This window comes from Beta vulgaris, chromosome 1 (assembly GCF_026745355.1).
Source record: "Beta vulgaris subsp. vulgaris cultivar EL10 chromosome 1, EL10.2, whole genome shotgun sequence".
Lineage (NCBI taxonomy): Eukaryota > Viridiplantae > Streptophyta > Magnoliopsida > Caryophyllales > Amaranthaceae > Beta > Beta vulgaris.
Window position 1 is genome coordinate 9,042,253 of NC_079202.1, and position 15,138 is coordinate 9,057,390.

A 15,138-nucleotide genomic window follows, 5' to 3' on the forward strand; every position below is an offset into this window, starting at 1 on the left:
TTTTATTCATAGAATATTTATTGTATACAGAATTATTAATGTTTGTGTTTTTTCACATATATCTATATGTCATATCTTATTCTTTTCTCCATGAACTTGATTCTACTTAATTAATTGGAAAATTGAGGTTCGCGTTTCTAGACTATTTAAGGTCAGTGATCATAAAAAAGGAGAAAGTTTGATAAGTCTTGATATGGTCATGATGGAAGAAGAAGTATATTTTTCTCTTAAATAGTATTTTCGATTATTAGTGGAGGTTAGTTTTATATTTAATTAACTATTTATGATATCGTGACTATGATCTTTTTTTTTACTTTCCCATCTTCCATTCTATATGCGTTAGTGTTTATGTGCCATTAAAAGTTGAAGTTGTGGCTGACACTCATGTTTTCTATAATTTTTCTGTCATGTATCTATTAAATAAGTACCCTCTACTTTCTTCAAGTATAATTAGGGTGCTCTTCGTGTTAAAATTGTGTTAACTATGTTAGTCATACCAATTATTGAGATACTATCTAATAACAGACTTAGCTACAATATTTAGTTTAATATTAAAAAATATAAATTTATATATCGCAATAAAAAATCTAGAAATAAGAGTGTAATGGCAAATATTTTATCCGTTCTTTTTTTACTGCAACAATGGGTTTGGGCATAGTTTTTATGGAAATGAAAAAATGGGTAGTTTAGCATAGAGGTACCTCTTTAATTAACAAGTGTAGGGATAAGTAAATCCTTAATAAAGTAAATGCAACTTTATGAGGCAATTTGATGAGTAGTTAATGATGATTTTATTAACATAAAGTAAAGGCAATATTGTCAATTACTCAATTATAGTTGTTTTTTAACTAAAAGTGGAGTAATCCAAATAGATAAAACTATCCAAAGTGGTGATTATTGCAATAGAAAAAGAACAGAAAGTATGTAAATAAAATGGTGTTGAAAAATCTCATTTTACAGCAAAACAAAATCAACAATGGTAACAAAAAATTTGCAAAAAAATAATATAAACAAGAACCCGTGCAATGCACGGGCTTCAAAACTAGTAATATTGTAATGAAACAATCATAATCTTCCAGTTTTATCTTAGGATTAGATAAGGTGATCAACAACAACTTAACAACTCAAGATTTATTCCAAACTTTAATTCATAACTTTCCTTTATTCGTCGAACCAAGTCAACAACCAACCAACTTTTGATAGGTATAATAATCTACTTACCAAATAAGGCCCTCGGTCCTCATAGAGTAATTAAATAATCCAAATGGAACAACATGATTCAATCATGATCCAGACCAACATATATATTAATCCCTCATATGAATTAATAAAGTAAAGTCCCCAAATCCCATATGCTTGCATCAATCTTCCATCAAATATAATATAAATATCATAACCAACATGTCACAACAACATAAAACATGTAAATCTAACTTAATATATATCACATATGAACTAATAATAATTCACTATACATGAGAATACATAAATTTCATCCTTAGGATATGATACTAATCCATTCAACACATAGGTATGTATGCACATTGTGTAGACAAATCGAGAGACCACTTTCACAACCTCAAAAGTCTCCTAAAGAGAATTGTCCACCTTAGCAACCAATATAAATAAATCCACAATCAATCCTTTATAAATTTACAACAATAATAAAATACTTTAAACCCTTCTTAAAAGTTTCTAAAAACCTTTCCCATCATTAAAACTTAGTTATTGCAACCTTATAGTATAGTATTACTGCACTAGTTGTCAAAAATCCTTAAAACTCATGTTTAAATCATAGAAACTCCAACACCAACACTCTCTTTTAAATTTCCAGCAACATAATATATACTAAAACTCTTTTTAAACATACTCAAACATACTTAAAATCATAAGAATATTCAATTTCATAAACTATGATATACTACTATGATTTTCCAACTCATGAAACCCTAAAAATCGATACTTTGATACTTAAAATCCCAATTTAAACATACTAAGTAAATCTGAATTTTTATTTCTTCATTACATAAACATATAATCTTAGATTCACATTTGAATCATCAAACTATGACTTTTAAACATAATCATATTAAAACAAATCCTTAAAAATACAAACTTGCAATAAAATAACTTGAGGAGGAAGAATTAACCAAAGCAAAAAGAGGAGGGAGGAGAGACGCCGGCGGGGAGGAGTGGCCGCGGCGGCAGCACGTCGGTTGACAACCATGAACCACGAAGAGGAGGGCCGAAGGACAGAGAGAGAAGGAGAGAAAAAGAACAGAGAGAGAAAAAAGGGAGGAGGTCGAAGATTTGGGAGAAGGAGGAGAGAGAAAATAATCGTGTGGGAATTTGGCAGTTTTTGGGGATTATATAGGTTTCCCTTTTGGGATTAAGGTATTATTTAATGATTGATAAATTGAGTGGTTGGGTTCCTCATAGCCAATTTAAAATCCTTTTCACAACCCAAAAAGTGTTTTAAACTTTTGAAATATATTTCAAAGTATAACTAGACAAAATATTTAACTTCTTTGAATCATAAAAAATAATTCCTTTGACTTTCAAATAGTCAACCTTAGAAGAAAATAAATTATTTAAATACTAGAATATACTTAATTATATATAAATACATTAAAATATATTCATAAATTTCATAAATTTACGAGAGATTACACAAGATCTAAGCTACTTTTTCTCAATTAATTTTTATTTTTGACATCCCTTCAATCAACATAATTAAACTCAAGAATGTCATCATTGTAACCCCATTTTTCCTATACAACTTCAAATTAATTTGCAATTGTAAAAAGGGATCATCGAGAGGTTTGGGGGTATTTTGTGAATCTAATTGGGTCGAGGGTCACAATCAAGCTTATGAGAATTAATATTGAAATATGAGGCACATGATTGAAATTCACGCACAAATTCGATGAATAGTGAGAAGTAGCATGTGAATATCCATAACATTAGAGTGCACCTCATTATTATGAGCATATGAGGGGGGGGGGGGGTTTAAAATCATGTATAATAAGGTCACTAGTGGGAACATTTGACTCAGCAAAGAAATTATTGCCACCATTAGATTGATTATGATAATTTGCACAATCAAAATCATAACCTAGCTAACCAAATATAAAAACCCCAAGTTTCATTTAAGGATATAGCTCGGAATTCACCATTAAACATATTTTTAGCCACTCCTCTAAGATGCTCATTTAAACCTCAATAAATGATCTCACAAGCCTCCCAAAGATCATAACCATAATACTTTACAAATTCCTCAATTCTATCAAAGTAAACCCAAGAGGACTCATTCTCATAGTGAGGAAACGATATATTTACGATTTTTTGAGAAATTTAAAAAGAAACGAAAGTCAAATCAAATGTACCAAGGAAAAGAGAAATATTCACAGATGACTTAGACTCATCTAATCAACACAAATCAATGTTAGCCGAAGTCCCCGACAATGGCGCCATTTTGATAATAGATTTTTCGCATCGTTAAACGAAACCCCTTAATCAAACTACCTAACCAACCACTAACCTAAGTATAATGGCAAGAAAGAGTCATTCTTCCATAAGTAATAAGGGTAATCACCGAAAATATTAATTATATTAAGATAGGATGAAGATATAGTTGTATGAAATTTGTCAATTATCAACTAAAAACTATTATATGTAAAATGAACTAGGGTGGGGGAAGTCACTAATTATTTCAATTATGAAAACAATTAGAAAATAAGTGGGTAGTCCAAAAAGAATGAATTAAGGAGGAGATCATCTAACAAGTCCCTAATTATTCTTTCAAGCTAAAGAGGATTACTCAAATTGGAGATTATGTCTTATTTTCATGCAACAAACCCCACTCAAGAGCATGAATAACAAGATGACTAAATAAATCCCTTAACTAAAACCTCCTATTTTGATGCAAGGTTAGTTAAGTGAAAAAATAAGGAGTCAACTCTTCAATTTCTTTTTTGAATCCTTCGTTGAAGTGACTATTGATTAAGTTTTCATGAAAGCCATTCACAAAAACCAACAATAAAACCCCTATTGCTCATTTGATTTCATTTTCCAAAATAACTCAAACATGATCCCAAAGGCTCATGATATTATTAATGGCTTCATATCCTACCAAGCAAAATAGCTACTCACAAATCATAATAAATTATAAAATAAAACAAACAACAACTAAAAACATGAAATCAAACACTAATCTAGGATGAACAAGTAAAAAGAGTGAAAATAACATGAAAATAAGTAAATAAAACAACAAAATATGAGAGAGAAGCTTTTCAATAAGTTTCTCCCACTTCTCTTTCTAGAAGATGAGAGTTTTTCTCTCTAAAAACCCTAAGCAAAACCTCTAACTAAGCTTATGGAGGGTAGCCCTCCATTTTTCCCCCTTTTAAAAGTTAGGGTCCGTGTCTTTTAAAGGATTAAACATTACATCATTAAACGGGTCGAGAAACAGGAATTTTCATGAAGGCAAAGCAGTGAGGGCGCTGCAAGGCTCTCCATACAATTTCACGCAGGCAGAAAGTTTATGGGCTTTTAGAGTGGGAGCTCCAAACAATACGGAGCGGACGCTCTGTTCTAGCAGACGCGCATGAATTCAAAGAGTCACATCTCTTTCATTTTTCACCGGAATCAAGATTGTAACCACTCGTTGGAAAGCATTCGAGCTAATATTTCATCTCCAACTTGAATCACTAAAGAATATTGTGTGTGATGAAAGTTATTACCGTTTTAATGTGACCCTTGTGCACAAATACTTCCAAAATCTCTTATTTTGCCAAAATTGTTTCACTCTAGGTTTGCTGTGTGGTATGGATACCTCTAAGGTTGATCGTACATCATCAAACATAAATAAGAAATACCAAACTCTATATAAATAGCCAAAATAACTAATATTCACAATAAGCTACAAATAACACATTTATTATAAATTAAGCAAAATAAGCTAGAAAATGATAAATGAAGAGGAAAAATGACTTTAAACGTGAGGAAGTAAGATATTTGAGTGATACAGGTATTACTCATCAATTTGTCGTCTCTCAAAAAATTCCGATAGAAAACAAAAATAAACGGAGGGAGTGATTTATATTTTAGATATCTATTTGATAATTGATAAAATATATATAAGACAAAATTTTTATACAAGAAAATATATAGCGTTTTACAAAAAGTTTACATGATCAAGTTATTTACTTTCGAATAGCTTTTTCTTTATGAGCTAAGTTATTTTGAATTGGAAAATTTTGGTCAAGTCAAAATTTTCAAGTTTAACTTAGGTATTGTCTAAATACAATATACTCTAGCATGAAATTTGTATATATATAGAGAGGTGCCTAATATGGAACTTTATTTTCAAAAAAAAAAAAAAACAAAAAATGTTTGAGTATTTTATGAAATGATTGTGCTTTACAATCCATTTTACACTCTACATGCAAGCAACATAATAATCTACCTTTAAGCTACAAACTATGTTAATTAGTTTTCAGAATTTGCCTCAAGTATAGAAAATTGAGTGAATTTGCTTTGTTGTAAAAGAGATACCATTCTAATCATATTGAATTAGGTATATAAAAATTATGCATTTATATTCCCTCCTCTTTTTGTTTAAGTACTTAGATCAAATGCGAATTGATTAACCCTTTACTCATGACCCGAATCAATTAATCGGAAATGAACTTAATCTAGAAGATCCGATAATAATATCAAACTTTTGCATCACACACTTGGCCCAAGAAATATTTTGTGAATGCAAATGAAAAACCCAAGGCTTAATTATATGTAGTAGATGTACAATAAAACTAATCTCTTCTACTCATCCAAATTCAAGTGGGAACCACATGAGATTCATAGCTTCAAAGACGTGGCAAGGAATAATATCACACAAAAAGATGAAGTGGTTCTGTTGCCAAATATACGTCTCATATGCGGATGATTACTTAATACATGAAACTGTTTTTGGCTACGCTTGCGGCTTGCATGATCAAATTTCCATGCTATGGCTGGTAGAAGTTAAAGCCTTTATGAGATAAATTTGAAACTGAGAAACTTTATACAAGTTGTGTAAGTTATAACTTCTTCTCAGGAGTTAACAATGTACTTACCACTTAGTACAAAAAAACAAATGCTATGATATTATGTAATTGAGAAACTTTATAAAAGTTGTGTAAGTTATAACAACTTCTCAAGAGTTAACAATGTACTTGGTACAAAAAAAACAAGTTATGCTATGATAATTCTGAAATTGAGAAACTTTATAAAAGTTGTGTAAGCTATAACAACTTCTCAAGAGTTAACAATGTACTTAGTACAAAAAAAAAAAAAAAAAGATGTATGTATGCTCTCTTGGTTATTTATTCTTGGACAATAAAGTCATTAAATTCTGAAGTCATTGTTCACACTGAATAGTTAACAACGTACTTGGTACAAAAAACAAATGATGCTCTGATAATTCTGAAAGTGTGAAACTATAAAACTTATGAAAGTTATAAAAACTTCTCAAGAGTTAACAACGTACTTAGTACAAAAAAAAAAGTTATGCTCTCTTAGTTATTCACACTTAAAAGGACAATAATGTCATTAAATTGGTTGGTTGGCCTATTGTGGTCATGGTAATCTAATTTTTGTTTTGGAGTAGCTAATGCTTTTTTTTTGTTTACAGTAGAAAAATTTGCATTAAGTAAAAACGGAAATACAACCTAATGCTAATACTACCAAACAGAAAACAAAGCAAACATAAACCAAAAGAGCTACATTTGCTCTAACATACTCTATGAAACAAAAACAAACTATTGCTTGTCTAGACCAAATTAAACTTGTCTCGAGTGATGGTAGGTGAGATTGGGTTATATGTCTTCTTGAGTAAGACCTGATATGAGAGGGAACCTATTGAAAAATGACACCTAGACGATCTTCAGAAATAAATTGCTGAAACTCACCTAGCAAAACCCCAATGTCTACTAGACACTAAATCCCAAGATCCTTGAACAGAAACATCTTTCTGGAATTCTACTGATTGAAGTAACAAAGAGATCATGTCCTTTTGTGACTTATGAACCTGTTGCGAGAGTAAATAGATTTCAGTCTCGCGAGACTGAAACTCAAAATGCGCGGAGGACAAAACTTGCCCCAGATTAAATTGGAGGGCCTCCCACATTAAGACACATTTTTTGAGAGTGATGACTCCGAGTCATCACATGAACTTGCGGCGAATTATTGAAGTAATTCACCCAATATGCAGATCTGAAGATCCAACAACCTTGCAATCTCTAACCTATAAGATCGAATCACAACAAGATTCAATTAAAATGAGTACCTCCTATCGTCTTACCCAATACTTGAACCCCTACAGTTGCATAATTAAATCTGGATAAACCTAAACTAAAGCTTAAACAAAGAGCATAAACAAGACAAACGAAAGAAGCGAACACCCGAAACATAATACACGTCGTCAACAACACCACACGGCCTTCAAAAACTGTACGTAACCTTCACGTACCAAGCTGTTGCTTCCTTAGTGAAGTCCAACTGAACAGACAACAACTAACACTAGCGGGGAATGGGAAAGGAACACTAAATTCTAAAACTCAAGACTAAAGCAGGGGAATGGGGAAGGAAACCAGAAACTAACCACTTTTGAACTCAAACCAGGGATCGGGGAAGGGGAACCTAAAACCCAAAACTTAAAGAACCGAAATCAAGGGAACTGGGAAGGGGAACTAAACCTAGATACGTCGAAAACCTAAAAAGTGGTGGGGAGGGGAAGCTATAGGGCACGATGTGATGAAATGGCCCAACCCTGGGGGGATGCGACTGGGGGGTGGGGGGACGACACGACTGAAAGGGAAGGGGACGACACTAATGTGGGGAAGGGGCAATGCTGACAAACACTACTAGGAATAGGGGAAGGAAAACTGAGGGGGAGACGCTGGGGTGGAGGAAGACGAAGAACACGGTGAGTAAGGGGGACAACACTAGGAGCAAAATGAAATGACGACGATGATGGTTCTAGGCACACCAGCGACAAGGCTGAAAGGCCAACCACTAGTGTATGGGTACTACCTAAGTTTGCTAACGGACACATGTGGGGGCCAACAGCAAACTATGAAGACGTGAACTCACAAGAGACAAAATACATACCCTCTACTCATAGGCCGAGACTGCCGTGGCGGCCACGGAAGAAGACAAAACAAAGGGAATCTTCCCTGTGACAGATTCATCACAGCAGTACATGTGTCAAAGGATTACACATAGGGATGGGCAAGGGTAGGGTCTGGGTCGGTTCCAGCTGGACCCTAGACCCGGACCCTAATTTTTTTGCAGACCCAGACCCAGACCCGGACCCGGACCCGGACATGGACCCTAAGGGTCTGAAAAAATTGGACCCTGACCCGGACCCTTAGGGTCTGGAGGGTCTGGAGGGTCCAGGCCTAAATTTTTTATTTTGCTAAATTTTCAGCTTTATTATGCTAAAAAAACGAAACAAACACAATTCACAAACGTATAAACTAAAAAAAACGAAACAAAAACACAAACTTACACTAAAAAAAACGAAATAAACACAACTTACATAAGAGTTTAGAATGGGTGTTTGGTGTTTTAGTTTAGGTTTTAGTCTTTTAGAAAATCAGTTTGTTTTTTTAAAAAAAAATTAAAATGTATATATTAGATAAGTTTAGGGTCTAAGGGTCGGGTTTGGGTCCAAAACTTTAAGACCCGGACCCTAAAAAATTTACTTGGACCCAGACCCGGACCCTTAGGGTCTGAAAAGTTGGACCCAGACCCTTAAATTAGGGTCGGGTCCAACAGGGTCCGGGTAGGGTCCGGGAACCATGCCCATCCCTAATTACGCACCATGTCAGGTGAATAGTACGCCTATAAATAGCCAGTCTGTACTATTTCTGCAGGTACATTCTCTCATACTAAAAAAAGCCTATCTCTCTTTCTCTAACCTTTATCTCTCTAAGTTCTTCTCGGGCATTAACTGACTTGAGCATCGGAGGGGGTTTCCTCGAAACAGCCCCGAGGGTAGCTCACGTTTGTTATCTTTGCAGATCATCCCTCACGGACAACCTCATCATTGTCGGACGATCCTAAAGTTAGACACCATTTTCGATACCGAAACAACTGGCGCTAGAAGGAGGGGGATCTCCCACCCTTTCAAGGTATCAGTCATGGAGGATGCAAACAATACTAGTCACGGTCAGCCCGAGCTCGAACTTGGTCAGACTTCTTCGCAAACTGCTATTACCGGAGCATTGGGAAACCCACAGTTCCATTAACAGACACCAGGGAATGAAGAACAAACTCCAAATAGCAATGTACCGTTCAATCTGGCTCAGTTAAGTCAGTTCTCTCCTGAACAATTGCAAACTGTAGCATCATTCATCCAGATGCTAACAGGTAACCCTCAACAATACACTCCTCCCCAGCAGTCTGGCGGAACCCGTAAACGACCACTGGCCACGACCGGTAGGAACGTGGACGGTACCCCGCTTCGAAAGATGCAATCCTTGGGTAAAGAGGGGCGTGAGATGAAGAAAAAGATAGATCGATCTGACTACGAGGAAGACATTCTGGAGGCGGAGGAACTATACCACTCTGAAGAAGAGACGCAGGGTTACTCCCGCCGTGAGTACAACACCGCCGGTGCTAGTAACTATTCGGCCGGGGGTCACCTCCTTATTAAGCCGAAACTCTCCCCCTTCACCTCAGAGATACTAAATCACCCTATGATGAGAATCAAGATGCCGTCGTCCAAGTATGATGGCACTTCTGATCCTGATGACCATGTCGCGGCCTATGAGGGGCACATGTTCCTTTACACACAGGTGGACGCCATCTGGTGCAAAGTCTTCCCATCAACTCTGACCGGGATAGCTCAGACGTGGTTTAAAAGTCTCAAACCAGGTAGCATCTCTAGCTTCTCTCAATTGTCGTCTATATTCAGTACGCACTTTGTAAGTAATAGGCGCCGCGAGTGCACTACAGGAGAATTGCTTTCGGTTAAACAGGGTGCAAATGAAAGTTTAAGGGACTATATCGGCCGTTTCAATGTTGAGGCAGTCTTGATACCTAGACTGCAGCAGGATGTGGCCGTTTTGGCTTTAATGATAGGGCTTAAAGAGGGATCACCATTCCGAAACTACATGGGTCGGAAATCATATACATCTCTGGGTCCCGTCCTTGGCAAGGCCAATGATTATATCATAGGAGAAGAATTCGACAAGGCAGTAAGCAGCCGTGAATTAGAGAAGAAGGAGGATAAACAGAAAAAAGAGAAGGGTCGTGAAGTCGATCGTGGCCGAGATGAAAGAAAGCAGGAATCAAACATGGTCAAGAGAGGAAATGACCGAGAAAGGGAAAATGAGAGGTATGACCGCGATCGCAGAGACCGGGTGTAATAGCCCTGTTTTTAAGAACCTTTATTTAAAAGCTAAAAGTGGATAAGACTATCATTCTTAATGGTTAAGAAATCTTGTGGATAAGCATCATCATTCTTAATGGTTAAGAAAGCTTGTGGATAACCATCATCATTCTTAATGGTTAAGAAAGCTTGTGGATAAGCATCATCATTCTTAAGGGTTAAGAAAGCTTGTGGATAAGTACTATCATTCTTAGTGGTTAACAAAAGTCAAAAAGGATAAGAACCATCATTCTTATTAGCTAAGAAGGCTTTGGAAACCAATAGATAAGTTAGAAAGTCCTTGAGAGCCTTAAACATTAAGATTATGAAAATCGTTTGGAGATTGTTTTATCGGGTAGCGATGAACTTCTGTTAAAAGCCTTTGGGTTGAATCCGAGCTCAGAACCTAACCAAACTTGATATATGACATGCTTGGATGTCTTAAGGTTAAAATGGTCATTTATCCCAAGAATTACGTGGTCAATAAGGGTAAATTGCTTACATAGTAAAACCTGGCCAGCTGAAATTACAGCTCAGACCTATCCTCAAAGAAAGCTGCTTAGCAGCTACTTAAGTGTCGATCTCTCAAAACTTTTTATGCATGAAAGCCAACACCTTAGGCTAACACCTCAAGCAAGAATCACCCAAAAACTCCAAGAAACCGACCTTCCCAGAAGAGGTTTCCCTCCTCCTGGGTACCGCCAGAACAGCTATAAAAGCTGTTCTGGATTTTCGTCTCTTTTCTCTTATTTCTTCCTCTTGGACACCCACTTTTCTTTACATAGAATCTTCTAGACTCCATACAAAGTAGTTAAGCTTTGGTTCCAATCTTTAGACCTTAAACTCATATAGAAAACCTTGCTGAAAGATCACATAAGTTGCTGTAAGTTCAACAGTTTACACCTCTTGTATTTAAGCTTAGTTTTTCATATCTATAAGCTTGTTGAAACTAATCTTTAGCATTTTATACATTCAGGGGAAGCTGTAGGAGTAGTTAACCAAGTGGATTAAGGAATTTCGTGGCTTTAAGCATCCTTAGTTAAGGTACACACTTAGTTTGGTTTTACCCTAGAGATTTCCATACCTATAGTTAGGTGATTGTTTCTTTCTAGTGTAAAGCATGTTTATGAAATGAATTTACTTATGATGTGTATTTTATTATGTGTATATTGAGTTTAAATGATATAACATGCTAAGGTTCATTAGAGATGTTTATTTGACCTAAACAACACTTATACACTAAGTATTACGATTATGCTTCTTAATGGAATGTGTTTAGTACATGGACTTGTGGAGTAATTATGATGATTAAGGTGGAGTTGTTATGTTATTGTTTTGTGGAGTTGTTGTGGTGGTTGTGGTGAAGTTGTTGTGGAGTTGCTATTGTTGTTGTTGCTCTGTTGTAGTAGTGTTGTTGGGTTATTGTTGTTCTGTCATTGTGGTTGTGGTGGAGTTGCTGTGAAGCTGTTGCTATTTGTGTTTTGTATCGTTCTTATTGGATAGTCGTTGTTGATGATGCAGGGAAGTCCTAATCTTAGAATTGGGAAACTGTTATAATTATTGTAGTTGGAGTTGATATGTATGAAGTCGAGTTATGAGTTATGGGAATGACTTCATTAATTTCTATTTGCGGATTCAGTTTTATTAGCATAATGGTTGCGTTAGAAGAAGATAATTAGAATAGTTAAGATTGGTTGTTGATTATTGTTATTGTTATGAGATTATTGGAGGATGATTTTGGAATGGAGTATCATTCGGAATTATGAAGGAGATTATAATGTTGGAATTGATATATTGGTTAAGGATTTGAGTGCAACATAGAAATCAGTTTATTGAGGTTTATTTACGAGTCGAGCTAGCTTTATATTCTCAATATAATTGTTGGTAGCACAATTAGGTGCTTGATTTAGGTACAGTTGTGAGTTATGTTTAGTTTGTTTAGTTATATAATTTGGAATTATGATTATGAATTGGGATGCAAGTCGATGTAGCTAATATCATCGAAGTTATAGATATTAATTAAGGATTAAGGAAATTAGAATGTTAAAGGTTGATAATTTGTGAATTGGGAATTAGTTTAAGTTTGGTTATTGATTATTGATGTTATCGTGAGTGGTTGTTGGAGAATGGCTATGTAGACGTATATAATTAAGATGATATGGGAAATCAAGTTATGATGCTTGGAGGTTTCGTATAATTGTTTAGAGTTGAGGTAACCTTTGGGTTAGCAAAATATATTTAAATGCTCCGTGGGTTATATTGAATTTTGGATATCATATATCGTTTGTGGTAATGGCCATGATTATAGATACATCTCTTGAGTTAGTTGTGAATTGCTATTGGATTGTTATAAAAGTATCATTTTGTTCAATTATCGAAATCGTTCGAAAATACTATATTTCTCAAAATATGATTTGGTATGATAATGAGGAAATGATTCGGATATGAGTTAAGACCAGATAAGGTCGAATATGGTGTTATGTTATGAGTATTGAGGATTCAAGTATGAATCATTAAATATCTTATTTTATAAATATGAAAGTGAGGCATGAATAGGCACCCCGAGTTAGGGCGGGTAGAGTCCCTAGCTGTTGCCTTCCAGGAGGGCGAATTCCTGGCGTTATAGGACATGTCCGGTAAGTCTTGCAAGCATAACAATAAAAGGCTGGGTGACGACCCTCACTAGTTTGGAGACAGCTGGTACTGCGTGGTACCCCTCCCCACTCGCGTTCATGCCAAACGATTATTTTGTGAAATATATAACTAAGTTGAGTGTGATTATCTGTTACTATAACTATGTGTTAGTTTTCAAAATACACCTAAACTTGTATTTTCTATTACAATGTGTACTCAGCTTTGCTGATGTGTTGTCATTTCTGTGGCCTGTCACTTGGTGGGTGGCAGAGTGAATATTGTTGCAGGTTTGTGTTGTGAGCTCAGGATTCTGAAGTGAAGCAAGATAAAGATGTCGTCGTAGCTTATGGATTGAGTTTGTATCTAGATAGTGTATTTGAGATTAGATATTTATATTTCGTTGTATATAATATTTGGGAATATTAGTCAAGATATCGGTGTAATTGAAGTCTTATATAAAGGATTTTGTTTTGTGGGCCAGTAACCCACAGGTCCAGGATCAATTTGTAAGGTTATGTTTCCGCTGCGAGTGAATGTTTATTTTGAGGCTTATTAAGCATTGATTGTGATTAGTGGATCTTAAGTGTGTTTCCCTAGCAGCTCGGGAAAACGGGCTGTTACACCGGGAAAAAAGCAGTCAAGAAGGAGGTGAACGCAAGGAGAGATTTGATGCGTACACCCAACTAACCACCTCAAAAAGCCAGATTTTTCTGATGAATGAAGATAGTGACAAATGGCAACGTTCAAGGCAAATGTTCCATAAGAACCGTGACAAGAGTAAGTGGTGTGATATCCACGGGGATCACGACCATCTAACTGAAGATTGCCGGCATCTAAAGATAACCTGGAGGACTTGATAAGAAGAGGTTACTTCAGTCAGTACAAAACTCAGACCAAAGAGGGAGATTTGGGAAAGTCAGCGAACCGCAATGTCCAGTCTCGGATCAGCGAGATTCATGTTATTAGCGGAGGTCCCATCCATGGAGGAAGTATTAACGGTGCGAAGGCAAGCTTGAAGGAATTCAGGCATCATGTCAACTTCAATGAAAGTCTGCCATGGAAGAAGCCGCCAGCAATGCCAGCGATGTCATTTACGCTAGAGGACGCTAAACATGACGACCCTTTGGTAGTAACTCTGAAAATCTCAAATTGCCTAGTCCACAAAATCTTAGTAGACGGAGGCAGCTCTGCAAACATTCGATACTTATCAACATTCGAAAAACTCATGATTGGCCGAGAGTATTTGAAGCCGGCCAGGTATCCGGTCATCGGGTTCACAGGAGCGTCAGTGGTACCAGAAGGATTGATCTCGCTCCTGGTGCGCATTGGAGAAGATGACACAACCAGAGATGTCATGGCTGAATTTATGGTGGTGGATGTCCCGGGAGCATACAACTATCATAGGGCGTCCCTTCATTCATGACGTCCAAGGTTAGGGATGGGCAAGGGTAGGGTTTGGGTCGGGTCCAGCTGGACCCTAGACCCGGACCCTAATTTTTTTTTGCAGACCCAGACCCGGACCCGGACCCGGACCCTAAGGGTCTGAAAAAATTGGACCCTGACCCGGACCCTTAGGGTCTGGAGGGTCCAGGCCTAAATTTTTTATTTTGCTAAATTTTCAGCTTTATTAATATCAATAATCATCTGAAATTCGCATGAAACAAACACAAAAAATCGCATGAAACAAGCACAAACATATAAATTAAAAAAAACGAAACCAACACAAACACAAACTTATAAACTGAAAAAAAAAAACGAAACAAACACAATTCACAAACATATAAACTAAAAAAAACGAAACAAAAACACAAACTTACACTGAAAAAAAACGAAATAAACACAACTTACATAAGAGTTTAGAATGGGTGTTTTGGTGTTTTAGTCTTTTAGAAAATCAGTTTGTTTTTTCCAAAAAAAGTTAAAATGTATATATTAGATAAGTTTAGGGTCTAAGGGTCGGGTCTGGGTCCAAAACTTTAAGACCCGGACGCTAAAAAATTTACTTGGACCCAGACCCGAACCCTTAGGGTCTGAAAAAGTTGGACCCAGGCCCTTAAATTAGGGTCGGGTCCAACAGGGTCCGGGTA

The 15,138-nt window shown here is 36.1% G+C and overlaps 1 protein-coding gene across 1 annotated transcript; it reads left to right on the forward strand.

Moving 5' to 3' along the window:
• Positions 1–9,515: 9,515 nt before the first annotated feature.
• Positions 9,516–10,415, forward strand: LOC125494116 (uncharacterized). The gene has a single exon (XM_048637688.1). It carries the CDS (start codon positions 9,516–9,518, stop codon positions 10,413–10,415), a length of 900 nt encoding a protein of 299 aa, XP_048493645.1.
• Positions 10,416–15,138: the final 4,723 nt, after the last annotated feature.

Excerpts from the sequence above, each read along its gene's own strand:
- LOC125494116 (XM_048637688.1), top strand. The coding sequence starts at position 9,516 with ATGCAATCCTTGGGTAAAGAGGGGCGTGAGATGAAGAAAAAGATAGAT.